At 31.9% G+C, this 17,454-nt stretch overlaps 1 protein-coding gene across 1 annotated transcript in view; it reads left to right on the top strand.

The window, feature by feature from the left end:
• LOC134701071 (universal stress protein YxiE-like) overlaps nt 1-16,062 on the top strand; it is a 53,015-nt gene extending 36,953 nt beyond the window's left edge. Inside the window, exons 2-4 of the mRNA XM_063562216.1 lie at nt 12,757-12,852; nt 14,130-14,236; nt 15,814-16,062. Of these exons, the coding sequence (XP_063418286.1) occupies nt 12,757-12,852; nt 14,130-14,236; nt 15,814-16,026 (416 nt within the window). The 3' untranslated portion in view covers nt 16,027-16,062. The remainder of the gene's footprint in view (nt 1-12,756; nt 12,853-14,129; nt 14,237-15,813) is intronic.
• The last annotated feature ends 1,392 nt before the right edge of the window (nt 16,063-17,454 follow it).

Below are 17,454 nucleotides of genomic sequence, written 5' to 3'. Positions count from 1 at the left end.
TATAAATATGAATGTCTTTATACTGGAAATGAAATTTTTGTCCCAAGCAACTACATAGAAGTCCTTAGCAATCACTTATTTTTTAACTTCAAAGACTATGAATAGTTTTTAATTAACATTTTCAACACTGGGAGAATATTTTTATCCTTAGGAATGATTTTTGTCCATAATAACTAATTGTTAGGAACATAAATGTCCTTAGCAACCATATATTTTTTTACCTAAGAAGGCTATCAATAAAAGAAAAAGGAAAGACCTTTCAAATGAACAATTGACTTTTTAATTTCAGACTATCTTTTTTCTCGGTTATTTATGTTACTTTTATATATCAATTATGAAATTATGTCAAAGTTTGTTTTTCACTTAGGACTCAGAAGTGGGATAAGAACACAGAAATGCAATGGTCACGCTGATGTGCAATGGTCCGTTCGTTGATATGCGATGGTTTATATGACGCGTGATAGTTTAAAATCTACAGACGTGCAATTGATATTAGCGGTGTATTTGTTTCCTAGTTAGTATACTGTTATGATATTGTAATTATTGTATTTATTTATGTTGGCCTAATTTGTGTTGTATGGCCTGATAGTTGTTTACCAAATAATTATATAACTGTGCAGTTTAGGAATCACTGGAACAATCACAGAATGATTGGAACTTTCTAGAATGATCCTTATAAAAGATGCGTAATTTAAACTTCTACGTTATTCCAGAAACTTCCGTTGTAACTTTTCAGGATTTTCCACAATGTTCCATTATAGAGTGTTCTAGAATTTTCCATGACAACACTATATATACAGACACTAAAGTTAAACTCTCATAATAATTAAACTTGGACATAGACATTGATAGACATTAGTATTCACAGCATTTGGATTGACAGTTTTATTCTACAAACAACATCATACTGGATTGTGACATTAGTAGTGAACGTAATATTCAAATTGGATTCCGAAAGATTTCCGGATACAGATAAAGATAACAGATTGGACTCATATTTTGACAGTTAAGTTAACAGTAATATTTGTATAATACCTTTTGTAAACTTTTGTATATTAAATATTGTTAAATTTTACTATTGATTTGTGTCTTTTGTTGGCTACAATTTAAAGGCGATTTCTGGCCGTAACAGAAATTGGGGGCTCGTCCGGGATCTTAAAAATATTTTAATCAAAATTTGTTTAATATTTCTATTATAACTAGCCAACAAAATTCTACAAAATGGCATTTGATGCTGGTAAATTTTTAAAAACGCCAGACCTGGAGAGTTTTGATAATTTAAAGAAAGAGGAAATAGTGTTGCTTGCTAAACAACTGAAATTAGTTTTTAAAGTATCTATGAGAAAACAAATTATAAAAAATTTGGTTATAGACAAATTAGTTGACGCAGAAATTTTAGGTGAAGAGGCTCTTGATCTTAAGGTCGAAAATGTTGACGCCTTTAAATTAAAACAGCTTGAATTAGAACATACACTTAAATTAAAAGAACTGGAAATGAAGGAAAGATTGGAAATGGATAAAAAGGAAAAAGAAGATGAATTAAAATTAAAAGAACTTGAAATGAGAGAAAGGCTAGAGATGGAAAAACTGAAAATTGAAATGGTCAAAGATGAAAGCAACACTAAAGTTCACTCAAAATCAGATTATTTTGATGCAGCAAAAAATATACGTTTGGTTCCGAAATTTTGTGAAAAAACAGTTGATAAATATTTTCCACAGTTTGAGAAAATTGCAAATAATTTAAAATGGCCAAAGCCATATTGGACTACGATGCTGCAAAGTGTTTTTGAGGGCAAGGCCGCTGAAATATATTCCGCACTTCCATCAGAAAAAAGTTCTGATTATGATATGGTAAAACAGGAAGTTTTGAAAGCTTATGAACTAGTATCAGAAGCATATAGACAGAAATTTAGATCTTATAAAAAGTTTGAATCACAAACATATGTGGAATTTGCTCGGGAAAAAGAAGATCTATTTGATAAATGGCTTACGTCAAAGAAAACAGATAACAATTTTGATAACCTAAGACAATTGATGTTATTAGAAGAGTTCAAACAATGTGTTCATTTAGACTTAAAAACACATTTAGACGACAAAACTGTTGAGTCAATACATGATGCAGCTGTTATTTCAGATAATTATACTCTTTCACATAAAAGAAGTTTCAAGGGTCAAAATGTTAATACTTCCAGTGGAAATTACAAAAATCAAAGCACTGAGCATACTGATAGTAAGCCTGTTCCACAGAATAAGAGTCAGTCCAGTTATAATATGTCTAGTCCAAAATTTGATACTTTTGAGAAGAAGTCACTGACTTGTGCTTATTGTAAGAAGATTGGTCACCTGATGGCTGATTGTTTTAGACTCCAGAAGAAGAATGAACGAGATAATAAGCCGAAGACCAGTGCTTGTACGACACCTTATATTACCAATACATTGGAATGCCCTGCGCGTCAGGCTTTTAAGTCCAGTTTTTGTGATTATATGGAGGAATACAAACCCTTTATGTCTGATGGGTTTGTTGCTATTGTTGATGATACCACTCTTCAGCCTATTAAGATTTTACGAGACACTGGAGCTTCTCAGTCTTTATTGTTAGAAGGTGTGTTGCCTTTGTCCAAGAAGACTTCTGTTGGTGCCTCCGTTTTGTTACAAGGTGTAGAGTTAGGTTGTATAGATGTTCCTCTCCATCGAATTTATCTGAAGTCAGATTTGATAACTGGACCAGTTATTGTGGGTGTTCGTCCTAATCTCCCTGTTGAGGGTGTTACATTATTGCTAGGAAATGATCTAGCTAGGAACAAAGTGGTTGCTGAACCAATTGTTACCAGTGAACCGGTGGTGGATTTTAAATCACCTGAAGATGATGCTGAATTGTATCCAGCTTGTGTTGTTACTAGGGCGATGGCTAGAAAACAACAAGATGATCATTTGAAAGAAGACAAATTTGATTACATGGACCTTTCTGACACTTTTATAGCTGATATTGCAGATCCTAGTAACTCAGAAAAGGCCATTATAAAACCACCTAGTGTTAACAAAAATGTTATTATGCCATGGCCAGATGTAAACAGCCATTCATTAGACCGAAAGAATTTACTCGAAGAACAACAAAAAGACCCTGAGGTTCTTCAGCTCAGCCAGAGGGCTCAACCACAGGAGGAAGCAGACAAAGAGGCTGAATGCTATTTCCATCAAGACGGCATTTTAATGAGGAAGTGGAGGCCTCCTGATGCTACCCCAGAGGAGGAATGGAGAGTGGTATACCAAGTTGTGGTGCCTAAAGTTTATCGGCGAGAAATTATTGGTCTTGCCCATGACACCCCCTTGGCTGGACACTTAGGTATAAGGAAGACTTGCCTTAAGATCTTGCAGCATTTCTACTGGCCCAGACTTAGAAATGATGTCGCAGAATACTGCAAATCATGTCATATATGCCAGGTTGTTGGTAAGCCTAACCAGAAAATACCACCAGCACCACTTCTGCCTATTCCAGCCTTTGACGAACCTTTCAGCAGAGTTCTAATTGATTGCGTTGGACCTTTACCAAAGACCAAGACCGGAAATGCATATTTATTGACAATCATGTGTACATCTACCCGCTTTCCTGAAGCTATTCCGCTCAGAAATATCAAGACACCTACTATCGTCAAAGCTTTGATCAAATTTTTCACATTAGTAGGACTTCCTAAGTCTATACAGTCCGACCAGGGATCAAATTTCATGTCAGGTTTATTTCAGCAAGTCGTATACCAGTTAGGGATTGCTCAGTACAGATCAAGTGCTTATCATCCAGAATCTCAAGGTGCCTTAGAACGTTTTCATCAAACATTGAAGAACATGATTAGAACTTTTTGTCTTCAATTTGACAGAGACTGGGACGATGGAGTTCATTTTCTACTTTTTGCAGTCCGAGAGGCTGTTCAAAAATCCCTTGGATTATGTCCCTTTGAATTGGTATTTGGTCATACTGTAAGAGGACCGTTAAAATTGATTAAGGAAAAGTGGCTTACTGAACATACTGACTTGAATCTTTTAGACTATGTATCTAGATTTAAAGAAAAACTGTATACTGCTTGTCAAATTGCTCAGAAAAACTTGAAAAATGTACAAAACAAGATGAAAATATGGTATGATAAAGATGCCAGGGACAGAGTTTTTGAGCCTGGTGATAAGGTACTTGTGTTTTTGCCAGTCCCTGGACATCCTTTACAGGCTAAATATTGTGGTCCTTATACAATAGAGAGTAAAATTAATGATTTGAATTATATTGTAAAAACTCCAGGTCGGCGCAAACAAAATAGAGTGTGTCATATTAATATGTTAAAACCATATTTTGAGCGTACTCATGAATGTGAGAGTAAACCAGTTGCCACTTTAGGCATGGTTAAATGTGAAAACAATCATGACAAACCAGTTGTAATTGAACCAACTTTTAGTTGTAAAACTATGGAAGAGACAGTTAGATTGAAAAATTCAGAAATTTTGTCAAATTTAGATTCAAAACTTGCACATCTGTCTTTTGATCGTAGAGAAGAAATAAAAACTTTGGTATTTTCTTTTAAAAATCTTTTTCCAGATGTGCCAAACAAAACCACTGCTGTTTGTCATGATGTTGATGTCGGAGATGCTTCTCCAATTAAGCAACATCCTTACAGGCTCAATCCACTCAAACTTGAAGTTATGAGAAAAGAAATTAAATATATGCTTGACAATGATATTATTGAGCCGAGTAACAGTGAATGGAGCTCTCCTTGTCTCCTTGTGCCAAAACCAGATAAAACTTTTCGTTTCGTGACTGATTTCAGAAAAGTAAATTCAGTCTCAAAATCTGATTCCTATCCGATTCCAAGGATAGACGATTGTATTGACAATATTGGTCAAGCAAAATTTGTGAGCAAATTTGATTTATTGAAAGGTTATTGGCAAGTTCCATTGACACAGAGAGCTCGTGAAATATCAGCTTTTGTTACACCAGATGGCTTATTTCAATATACTGTAATGCCATTTGGCATGAAAAGTGCTCCAGCTACATTTCAAAGAATGATCAATAATGTTATAAAAGATTTAGACTGTTGTTATGCTTATATTGATGATCTTATTGTATGTAGTGATAGCTGGGAACAGCATTTAACACATTTGTATGATACTTTTGATAGCTTGTCAAAATCAAATTTGACTGTTAATCTTGGTAAAAGTGAATTTTGTCAGGCCACTGTTGATTATTTAGGGCATACAGTTGGCCAAGGTCAAGTAAAACCTATAATGGCTAAAGTGGAAGCTATTTCCAAATTTCCTCCTCCTACAAATAGAAAACAACTTATGAGATATTTAGGCATGATTGGATTTTACAGGAAATTTTGTTCAAATTTTGCTACTGTTGTTCAACCATTGACTCATCTTTTACGAAAAGACTCTAAATTTATCTGGAGCGAAAATTGTCAAAAAGCTTTTGAAAATAGCAAATCACTTTTAATTAATAGTCCAGTTCTGATTACTCCAGACTTTGAAAAACAATTTAAACTTGCCGTTGATGCAATCGATGTAGGAATAGGAGCTATTTTATATCAAGAGACAGATGATAATGTTGAAAAACCTATATCATATTTTTCTAAGAAATTAGATAAACATCAGAAAAATTATTCAACTATTGAAAAAGAGTGTTTTGCAATGTTGTTAGCACTTCAACATTTTGATGTCTATTTGAATCCCACTGTATATCCTATTATTGTTTATACTGATCATAATCCTCTCACCTTCATGCATAAAATGAGAAACAAGAATCAGAGGTTGACTAGGTGGAGTTTATTGTTACAGGAATATGATGTAATTGTAAAACATATTAAGGGTAAAGATAATGTATTAGCAGATGCTTTATCTAGAGCTTATTAAATCACTTTGAATATACTTTGTTTTTTTGTTCATATTATTCATGATAAGTTTTTGTTACACTAAAACTTCTTTTAAGGGGGGAGGTGTTATGATATTGTAATTATTGTATTTATTTATGTTGGCCTAATTTGTGTTGTATGGCCTGATAGTTTTTTACCAAATAATTATATAACTGTGCAGTTTAGGAATCACTGGAACAATCACAGAATGATTGGAACTTTCTAGAATGATCCTTATAAAAGATGCGTAATTTAAACTTCTACGTTATTCCAGAAACTTCCGTTGTAACTTTCCAGGATTTTCCACAATGTTCCATTATAGAGTGTTCTAGAATTTTCCATGACAACACTATATATACAGACACTAAAGTTAAACTCTCATAATAATTAAACTTGGACATAGACATTGATAGACATTAGTATTCACAGCATTTGGATTGACAGTTTTATTCTACAAACAACATCATACTGGATTGTGACATTAGTAGTGAACGTAATATTCAAATTGGATTCCGAAAGATTTCCGGATACAGATAAAGATAACAGATTGGACTCATATTTTGACAGTTAAGTTAACAGTAATATTTGTATAATACCTTTTGTAAACTTTTGTATATTAAATATTGTTAAATTTTACTATTGATTTGTGTCTTTTGTTGGCTACAATTTAAAGGCGATTTCTGGCCGTAACAATACACATTTGCATTGTCTATGTATGTCATAAGTTATAGTTGCATACTAGACGAGAGATCGCCCTCTTTAAATATCTGAATATGAATATAATTCTGCGTTAGCACTTTTCTTTATTTTGTTACACTCATGATTTTCTCGTTTACCGTTATATTATATTTCGGAGAGTCTGCGGGTACATATTTATTCAAAGAAGGCCACGCTGCTTCATACATCTAAAACACATTTTAATAAAAAGTACATCGCAGAAGGTAATATTTACCCTCTTTCCCTTGTAGTTTTCATCCATTTCCCATAGTATTGAAAGTAAATCCCCCTTATGAACAATTAAAAGTGACGTCTACATTGATATCAAAATCATTGAAAAAATAGTTTATGTAATCCACCACACTTCAGCGTTGCCATCATCGCACTTTGGCGTATCAAACACCAAGATAACGTCCCAATGTCGTCATCGTTCTTCAACGTGACAAAAATGCTCTTCAACGTCAAACCGTCGTATTTCAACTTCAATATCGCGGTTGGGAGTACTATCTTGGTCCAGGGTCCTACACACATAAACATCATATTAATTTTCTTCCCATCATGCACTTAATTTTTTAGCAAGGCATGCGTATTAACCTTGATTCATCTGGATTTGATACACAACATATGCTTATTTGTACCCTTAGATTTATGTAGAATATTGTTGACTTCATTTGATAAAAACTGTAAAATGGCTTATCAAAGATAAGAACTGTTAAATGTCGCAGTTGTATATTATTATAAGAGGTGTGACAATTCCAGATAAAGATGCAATAACAAGAGTTCATTTTAGGAAATTTTGATCCTCAATGATCTTCAACTTCGTACTCTATAGCTATTTGGTCTCTTAAACATTTTTTAATTCGAACGTCACTGATGAGTCTTTTGTAGACGAAACGCGCGTCTGGCGTAAATATAAAATTTTAATCCTAATATCTATAATGAGTTTATTTGCAACCACTGGCTCGATGCCACTGCTGGTGGAGATTTATTTTCCCCGAGAGTAATTATCACCAGCCCAGTAGTCAGCACTTCTGTGTTGACTTGAGTTATCATTGATATGTTCATAATTATAAATTAACTGTTACCAAAACTTTGAATTTTTGAAAAACTAAGGCTTTTCTACCACAGGAATATATTGCCTTAGCTGTATTTGGCAAAACTTTTAGGAATTTTTGGTCCTCAATGCTCTTCAACTTCGTACTCTATAGCTATTTGGCCTTTTAAACATTTTTTAATTCGAGCGTCACTGATGAGTGTCTTGTAGACGAAACGCGCGTCTGGCGTAAATATAAAATTTAAATCCTGGTATCTATGATGAGTTTATTTCAGTGTATAATAATGATTATCAGTTTGCAACACATAAGTGAAATAAAAATATTGATGGTCATCTGTGTTTGTTTGTGATTAATTACAACTATTAGAAAAGAATCGAAATAAAATTGAGAATGGAAATGAGGAATGTGTCAAAGAGACAACAACCCTACCAAATAACAAACAACAGCAGAAGGTCACCAACAGGTCTTCAATGTAGCGAGAAATTCCTGCACCCGGAGGCGTCCTTCAGCTGGCCCCTAAACAAATATATACTAGTCCAGTGAAAATAAACGCCATACTAATATCCAAATTGTACACAAGAAACTAAAATTAAAATAATACAAGACTAACAAAGGCCAGAGGCTCCTGACTTGGGACAGGCGCAAAAATGCGGCGGGGTTAAGCATGTTTGTGAGATCTCAACCCTCTAACCAATGTAGAAAAGTAAACGCATAACAATACGTAAACATGTTTCGCGTTCATGTGTTAGTGTTAAACATTAGTACAGCAATGAATAAGAATTAATAGAATTTTTATCAATATGGGTTCTGCAAATATTTGACATATCTACGTTTCGCACACACATAAGAATGGGGTTTATTCAATATTGTTTACATTTTTGTAGTCTATCATATCATTTATAGTTTTAAGTTAAGTACTTGATCTTCTTCTAATTTTTAGTGTATTTCCTTTAATCTACGTTGTTGCTAATCCACAAACCGGGACATACAGGGGAAGGATGTGATCTTAAGAAACAGTTTAACCAATTCACTAATGTTGCCCAATAGATATATGTTGGTTATTGTTTTTGTTTGGTTAGTGTCTGGTTAGTGTATACCCCACATCTCCCCAAAATAACAGACGCAATGATTGTACAACACGATTCTGTTTATTATACATGTTATATAAACATATGCAGTTTAAAATAACTCTGTCAAGAGAACGTTGGTTACAGATTAATATATAACTTCTGACTTACGGAATACTACAGAGTGCTATATTCTTAGATAATAATGGTCAGAATGGGATATGTGTCTGATAAAAAATCTTAAAAAAACAACATCACTGAAATATCGTTCATGACATATTGACATAAATAGATACACGAGTTATCTACAGGAGCGTATTGATACAACAGACACTTGGGTTTTTTTTATTGTCAATTGACACTCAAGCAATACCTGATTAGCAAAAGATATTCAAGGGACGTCAAAGAATGTAATGTTTGTTTAAGTGTACTTTTGATAATAATATCTACAGCAAAGAATATTCGTTCCTTATTGTTCACTGTTATTGATCCAAATACAATGCAAATTTACTTTTAATCATATTTGCCATAAGTTCCATGTAATAAGGATTACATTTTGTACATAGGCTAAAGTTCGGGAATTTAATTTCAAGAGAATTAATTGGAAAGGATCAAATAGGAAAACGTTTCTATTCTACGTATGATACTTATTGCACATGAAAGAAATAATTATTGCATGTGACCTTGCGGGATTTTCTTCGTGTCTTTTTCATCAACTAAACAGTTTTAGTATAAATAAAAATATCACAGCAATGTCTGATAATATCAAATATTGATACATAATTATTCTGATTAAAAGCCTTTTTATTACGTTCTTGTGCCGACGTTCCTCCTTCGCTGCACAAATCAAGGTTTACTGTGTGAATTTAATACTGATGTGTTCTATCTTATATATCATATGAGATGGGTTATCTTTGGTGCATTATCAGCCGACAGTTTGCACATGGACTGTCATTTTTTATTTTAAAATCTCTTTAAAGAATAACAAACTATTTCATAATTTCTATGAAAACTTACAACAACATTTGGTCAAACTTTTGTCATGATGTTTTGAAATAAACAGATTTCTAAAAGCCAAAATTTTAAAGAAGACTTTTTTTCTTTTTTCCAGCTGCTAGTTATAATTGTCTGACAATAATGGTTTTTGTTTAGTTTAACTCATGATTATACACAAGAGCATGCTAAATTTTATTTTGTCTTCAAGAAATCGATGCTGAAAGCAAAAACACCCATGTTTTAACTTTATATTTAACAAATATAATATTGACATGAATTTTAACTTTATATTTAACAAATATAATATTGACATGAATTTTAACTTTATATTTAACAAATATAATATTGACATGAATGAATTATTCTCCATACTAAAGTATAAGATACAGACACAATTTTTATTGTACATTGTTGCTTATATAACTAGTCTTAATAGTCTCATGCCAGATTCTTGTAACGTGTGATTTTTTTTTCCATTATTCTTAATTTTAACTAATACAAAAACAAAATACATTAGACGTATGATAATTAGCATGCATTTGTTTTCAGTTTTATTGGTTAAACATTACATTACATGCAAATAAACTCATCATAGATACCAGGACTAAATTTTGTATATACGCCAGACGCGCGTTTCGTCTACAAAAGACTCATCAGTGATGCTCGAATCCAAAAAGGTTAAAAAGGCCAAATAAAGTACGAAGTTGAAGAGCATTGATGACCAAAATTCCTAAAAGTTTTGCCAAATACAGCTAAGGTAATCTATGCCTGACAACAAATTTATTGTTAATTAGCAATGTTTTTTTTATAAGCCTTTACTCTGTAGCACCCTCTCGTTTCATCAGAGATATTAAAATTCATTGAACATTAATGTTTTTTAAACTTAGAAACTTATAACCATCGAGTTTTACACTTCGCAAATATTAAAAAGAATTGACGAGGAAACTGCTTTTTCGTTATCGACGATTGAATTAATATGTATTTATGACCCCATTCAACTATAAGGTTTTTGACGTGGAGAATAGTTTCTAATCTAGTTTAATATGCAGTGCAAATTAGTTTATACATTATCAATATGTATGAGATATTCTACAATTTCCTTTGTTGTCTCCTCTGTAGGTTTTCTTTGAAAAATGACTTCCTGACATGAATTATAAATTACATATGAAGCATTTATGAATATCATTTTGTGTCATATTGATTGTAAGTAAATAAAATTAGTCGGTCCAGCACAATAGTCAATAGAATCTGATGATAGAACTTACCACTTGTTTCAGCTACGGTTTTCAAACAAACAAAAACAAGAAGCACGAAAGCAACTCATTTTATTTTACTCTCTATTTTATGTTCACAATTATCATGTTATATACTAAACTTACTTAAATGGAATATGTAATTCAACACTTCCAATATTGGACTGACCACGCATAAAAACATAGAAAATATGACTATGTTATATTACTATAGTTGCTCAGTAAGATATCAAATAATCCGTCAGGGCAGGCCTATTAATATTCATTCGTAAAAACTGGTCTAACAGGACTTTTAATCTTGCAATTTGAAACAAAAACAGAAGTCTTAGAGATGTTACAATGTTTAATGTACGTGTGCTTATTTGTGTGCTTCAATGTTATACTGTATTAGTGTTAAGTGCTTTTGTCGATTACTACTGTATTTGGCAAAACGTTTAGGTCACCAATGCTCTTCAACTTCGTACTTTATTTGGCCTATTTTGGGTTCGAGCGTCACTGATGACTCTTTTGTAAACAGAACGCGCGTCTGGCGTAAGTACAAAATTTAATCCTGGTAAATATGATGAGTTTCTTTGCATGTTCACTAGTAGGATTGAAAAATTGTACTCAATTCCATATGTTACAGTATTAAAAAGTGTAAGACTTTGTTTAAGAGCGCATAAAAACAAGTTATTGATTCAGATTTCCCCTTTGAAAGTGGTCTTATTTCTTCCTATTTGGTAAAAAGCAAATGTACGTTTAATAAGAGTAACTCACCATTTCTTACATTGTACTTCATGCATAGCACGAACCACATTTATAATGATGAGTCTAAAAAATGCGGAGAATCATTTTGCTGTTCATAACAGGCCCTTTCTTTGCTTTTTTACAAACCATGTACTGTTCTGAATTGCATTTTTTTAAATTATTTTGTGACCTATGATTTGTTTTTTATTTTTATTTTTATTTGTTTTTAATTCCCTGTACTACATTACTACTTTTGGATAGTACATTTTTAATTTCGAGTTTTATCAAAAGGTATGACAGAAGGAAGGGAAGAAATATACAAATAAAAGAACGAATAGCATTACAAATCATTTAACTGTAAATAGCACGTAAAATGTCACCTATGATTTAAGGAACCAAGCATTCTTCGTATGTAAGGCGGCATGGGTGGGTACTTTTTGTTTTAGAAATTGTTTGATTTTGAAATTTCGAAAAATCGTTTAAAATTTAAAAACAACATTGTTTAAAAAAAAATTGTCCCTATAAAAAAAATATAGGTTTTTGTATGTTAAAACAATAATAATGACAAAGCCCTTCTGATGTTGTTTTTTTTTAATTTGAAGCTTCTGAATGACAATAACCCTCAATCGTTTGATTTTGTTTGCTCTATTTCTACAATAGTACAGATCAAAAACCAATTTCCTGTCCGAAACAACACTTTATCAAAAGATATCAACGCCAATGCCTGTTATGAATAATTGACATGAATAGATATGCCAATTATCTCTGGACGTATAAACATACGACACGCATGGTAATAATGCATCACTATTGATAAAACATCATTGCAAAACTAAAACTGTTCTCAGCGATGTAGTATAGAATTTGTGTAGATAAAACCGATGTAATCACGAGATAAACATTCTTCGTTAACACGGTTTGCATGCTAAATTATCATTATGCTACATTTTCTCATTTTAGTTTGCTAGTTTATACAATGGTTAAATTCTAGTTTGACTGTTTTCAATAATGGTTAAATTGAAGCCATAACATGTAATGATTGTTATTTTAGGGTATGCCAAGAACGTTCACAAAACAGATGACTACGTAATATTGGTATATTGTGTAGAGATGAACGAATTGCTTTCCTCTTCTGAACTATATCATTGTAAGTTAAAATCATGAATCTTTAAAACAGCGTGTACCCCGTCAGCCACATTTTTAGAGGTTGTTCTGGTTCATTAAAAAATGTGTATGAAAAAATGATATAGCTGATATTTTTTGGAAAGACTTCTAAAATAAAATTCATTAACAACTTTTCTTGTCTCTGGTTTGTTCAGATATTAGGACCTTGAAGTATTCACACCTTTGACCGCATATTACCTCGGGATGTGTTATTTGGGTCGGATGATGGTCGTTAGGATATTGTCTCAATGTAGTATCCGCTTTCGGTCATATCTATATTTGACACGTGTTAATAAAAAAAAATGGAGAATATACCATATATCTTAGATTATATTAGATAAAGTTTATGTCATCAACAGTCAGTTCGGCTATCCTGTGGTTGCTGTTATTATTCTTTCAGTATCAAAAAGCAGTGTAGGAAAACCTCCCCATTTACATGTAATTAAGACCGTACAATTTGCGAAACTATTAAATAAAGGATGATGTGGTTTGATTGCGAATGTGACATTTCTCTACAAGAGACCCAGTGACACAGAAATTGTGAACTATATGTCATCGTATGGTTTCAAATAACGAACCAAGCTCATATCGCAAAAGTCGGCTATAAAATGAATGCCCTGAAATGATAAATGTACAACAATTCAAAGAAGAAAACAATCGATATAATTTAATTAAAAGGAAAAGTAAAGTTTGACATTGTAGAGAATAATTTATTTGTTTTTGTTTGCTTAATATCGTATAATGATGAAAAATATCAATCTGAGAACAATCTGAACATTCTCACGGACAAACTGCTAATGTGTGTCGCGGGAAAAACATGTAACATTTCACCAAGACTTGATTTATTCAGAGACATGTAGTATATTAATATTAATAAAACGATATATATATTTTTTTCATTTTCATTGATTATTTTCTCTTTTTTTAATCAATTGATTCATATATTATGAAAATTGTCTTTGATATGTAATAATTAATATATACATGTATGAATTAATATCTGAATACAATTATTGATGAACAAAATCTATATTCCATTTTTTTTATATTTGGAAAATATTTTCGTGTTTGATTTATAAGATGGTAGGGAAAATGCTGAAAAAACTATGGATATAACTTCAACAATTATAATGATTATATATCCTTCACTGATGACATGTATACTTTTAGATATATTCATTTAATAAATTAAAAGCCAGGGAGGTTATAAATTCAATTGAATATATAATATTTTCGTGTTATTTTTATCTTTTCTTATAGCACCAAACCCTGAAGACGTAGACGCATTCAAAACCATATTAGATCACGAAATTCATAAGGTGGAAGCTAGACTCGAAGAGTTTGGGGCTTGTCTACAAAGATTGAAAGTAATGTCTCTATAAAGTTGTAATTGTTGAAATTACAACTTTTTAATTACCTTCATGGTAGTTATGGTTGATTTGTGGCTCTAACTGATCAGTTATACCAGAATTTAGCATTTTGCATTTTGTCGATATCTTTTTTCAAATATCTATCAATGAACAAATATGTCTTATATGATAAGATGATTAGATTGACTATATAGTACATATGTCATATTATGAGAAGACAAACAAAATGTCGCAAATTAAAAGAACATCAACAAAGCTAAGTCATGAACAAACCAACAAACATGGATTCAATATACAAGGAAACGTGTAGTTGATAATCACAATCTTGTGAAATGTCACTTTAATCAATGCAAATGACATGTTTGACTACACGAGTTTGTGTGTAACATGAAATTAACATCTTCTTCTTGAATACCTAAAATAACAAATTCACTTTTTAGCTTTGAATAATTAATAAGCACGCTAGGGTCTCGTAAATACTATATAAAACGTTTTGACAATGTTAAACAAAAACTAACAAAAGTATTGTTTATGGTCGTTTTACTTCCATTTTATTTAAAGGTTAAACGTCGTGATGTTTACGGCGAACAACAGATCGGGTATGAAAGACAATAAAGGACTGTTCTATGAAACATGGGAGTAATTGTTAATTCTCATGAGGTTGCCTAATTGAATAACATGAACGATTTAACACTCTATTACAGTTTAAGGTCGTACATCATTCCATTAGCTTTTAAAGTAAGGGAAACAATAACTCTCAATCAAATAAAAGTGATGACAAATATTTCGCACAATAGTTTTATTCAAAGTATAGAAGCGTCTCTATATTCCTCTTTCTCTGTTGTTGTTCTTCTGGCGTCTTCCAGTGTACAACGTTCGTTTTTTCAACGACATCGAAGACGAAAGAAAAATTGGTATACATGTTAATCATTAGGCATCAAACAAAATCAAGAATAATTAGCAAAAAACATTAGTGTGTTAAATGCAAGTTGGAAATGAAACACAAATAAGTTTCACTTACATACTAATGAACAATTTTCGAAAAGAGATATTTTTGATTTAAGAATATTCAAACATATAATCTAGAACCGTACATGAAGGTAAAAAATAAATGAGCATTGAAGAATATACGTTATAACAAAGAATGTGTGCTTAAAGGGGTGTTAGTAAGGGACAGGGTACATTCGATTTAAAGGCATGGTTGAACAGATAACAATACACTCAGGGTTAGCCCCATTTATCACAGTCATACACTCGATAAAAATACCATGAATTGCAAAGGATGTATTAAGGGTGTCAATTTGCCAGAGTATAGAAAATAACAGGCTACTCTTTCAAATCATCTTAAGTATCTTTTCAGGAAATACAGTAACTGTGGATCCCGGAATTGTCAATATTTAAATGTGAATATATATATGCTGACTGTATACATATATCATGTGACATGCATCAAACCAAATTTCCTTAAGAGATCGTCAGTGATTCTCTTAAAAATGATAATCAATATTTATTCACAATAACAAAACAAAATATTATTATTATCCTGATAGCTGTACTTCTTTTTTTCCTTTCAGTTAAAAGGCGTCGCTAAAAGTACCCAAGCATCAAAACCCGCCGAAGGAATTTTAAGAGTTGCAAAAGAAGAAAACGCCGCTTTGATCATTACTGGAACTAGAGGTCTTGGTAAATTACGGAGGACACTGTTAGGGAGTGTTAGTGATTATCTTGTTCATCATTCTAATGTCCCTGTATTAGTTTGCAGAACAAAGGAAGAGAAAAAGAAATGAACAAATGCATTCAATGTTTGTCTTTACTTGTATTGATCAAACTAGTATTAAATGTTATAAGAATTAGTATATTGTATAAAATGTAAATAATAAAGCTTTGCATATTTGAAAGTCATTCTAATTTAGAGTTACTTTAAACTTTTAAATTCATGAAAATTACGAAGACCTTCAAATTGCCAACAAAGACATTATATTATCGCTATTTAGTGCATTCTTCCTTTGATCTTTTTTTGTGATAATTTTTCATATCATGACACTCGCTTGAGATGGAAAATTATCGCTAGAAATTAAGGCGCCACGTGGGCTAATGAAATTGACAACGTCGTCATAGGTAAAATAGCGATAAACAGATTATCATTGGTCATCTCAACTCGATTGCTTTTCTCGTTTTCGACGTGACCGGCTCCAGCGAGAAAATCAATCTCCTTGAGATAACCAACGATAATCTATAAATAATACCGTTTTATGTATAAATGTATTTAACTAAGACGTGTATTTAAACATGTAAACTGAAATGTAATGAAATAGTTAAGCACATTTTAAATCGTAGTCAAATGGGTTTTTTTTTTATCAGTGCAAAAAATTCCAAAATAACCAGCAGATATGGAGAACTATTGTGTCATTTGTAGAAAGTTGTCTCTTTCACAAAGCATACCACGTCTTCTTACTTTATACATATTTGGGAACAGAACCCTTTTATTTTGGTTTTTATCGCAGAAAGAATTGCGCTATAAGACTATCTCATTGAACCACTGATGTTTCGAAAAACTGTCATGCAGTTAATTTAATTGCAAGTACACTTTTTGCGCTCCGTGAAACGGTTGGGTTGAATAAACCAAATGTTTTCAGATGCGTCATATATGAAAATGATTCGCTGTTTTACTTTTCATGCTAAACAGTTTGCTCTTTGTCAACTATGAACTTCAATCTGTTCGTTTATCAAGAGTGCTTTCTTCCCAATAACTCTTTCGAAGCATGTCTGATGATTATAACGACAAAATTTCCTCATAATGGTATCTTTAATTTACTACACTCATTTTTCAATATTTTCAAGAACTTAATCAATGTCTGTCATGGCTGTTGTAAGTTTATGCATTCAAACACATGCAATTGTATTCACGTCTGCTCGTATCGTAATGTTTTTACTGTTTGTCGTTTAAAAAGATAACGTATTCTAAAACAGCCTATCAATATATTAACAATTTATTAACAACAAACCGTAAGAAATATCGTTGAATAAATTGACATCAGCTGCAAACGAAAAAAGTTACATAGTCAAAGGGAATTAAGTCATTTGTATCTATCCGTGAATTGTAATAACAGTTAGAATTCATATATAGTATATTCTATTCAAATCTGTTCAATTTAGATTTCACTATTCCTGAAAACAAAATCAAAACTCGTATTCAAACTCTGTCTATTATTTCT

This window comes from Mytilus trossulus, unplaced genomic scaffold (assembly GCF_036588685.1).
Source record: "Mytilus trossulus isolate FHL-02 unplaced genomic scaffold, PNRI_Mtr1.1.1.hap1 h1tg000211l__unscaffolded, whole genome shotgun sequence".
Taxonomy (NCBI): Eukaryota; Metazoa; Mollusca; class Bivalvia; order Mytilida; family Mytilidae; genus Mytilus; species Mytilus trossulus.
This window is presented reverse-complemented; position numbering and strand designations above follow the sequence as displayed.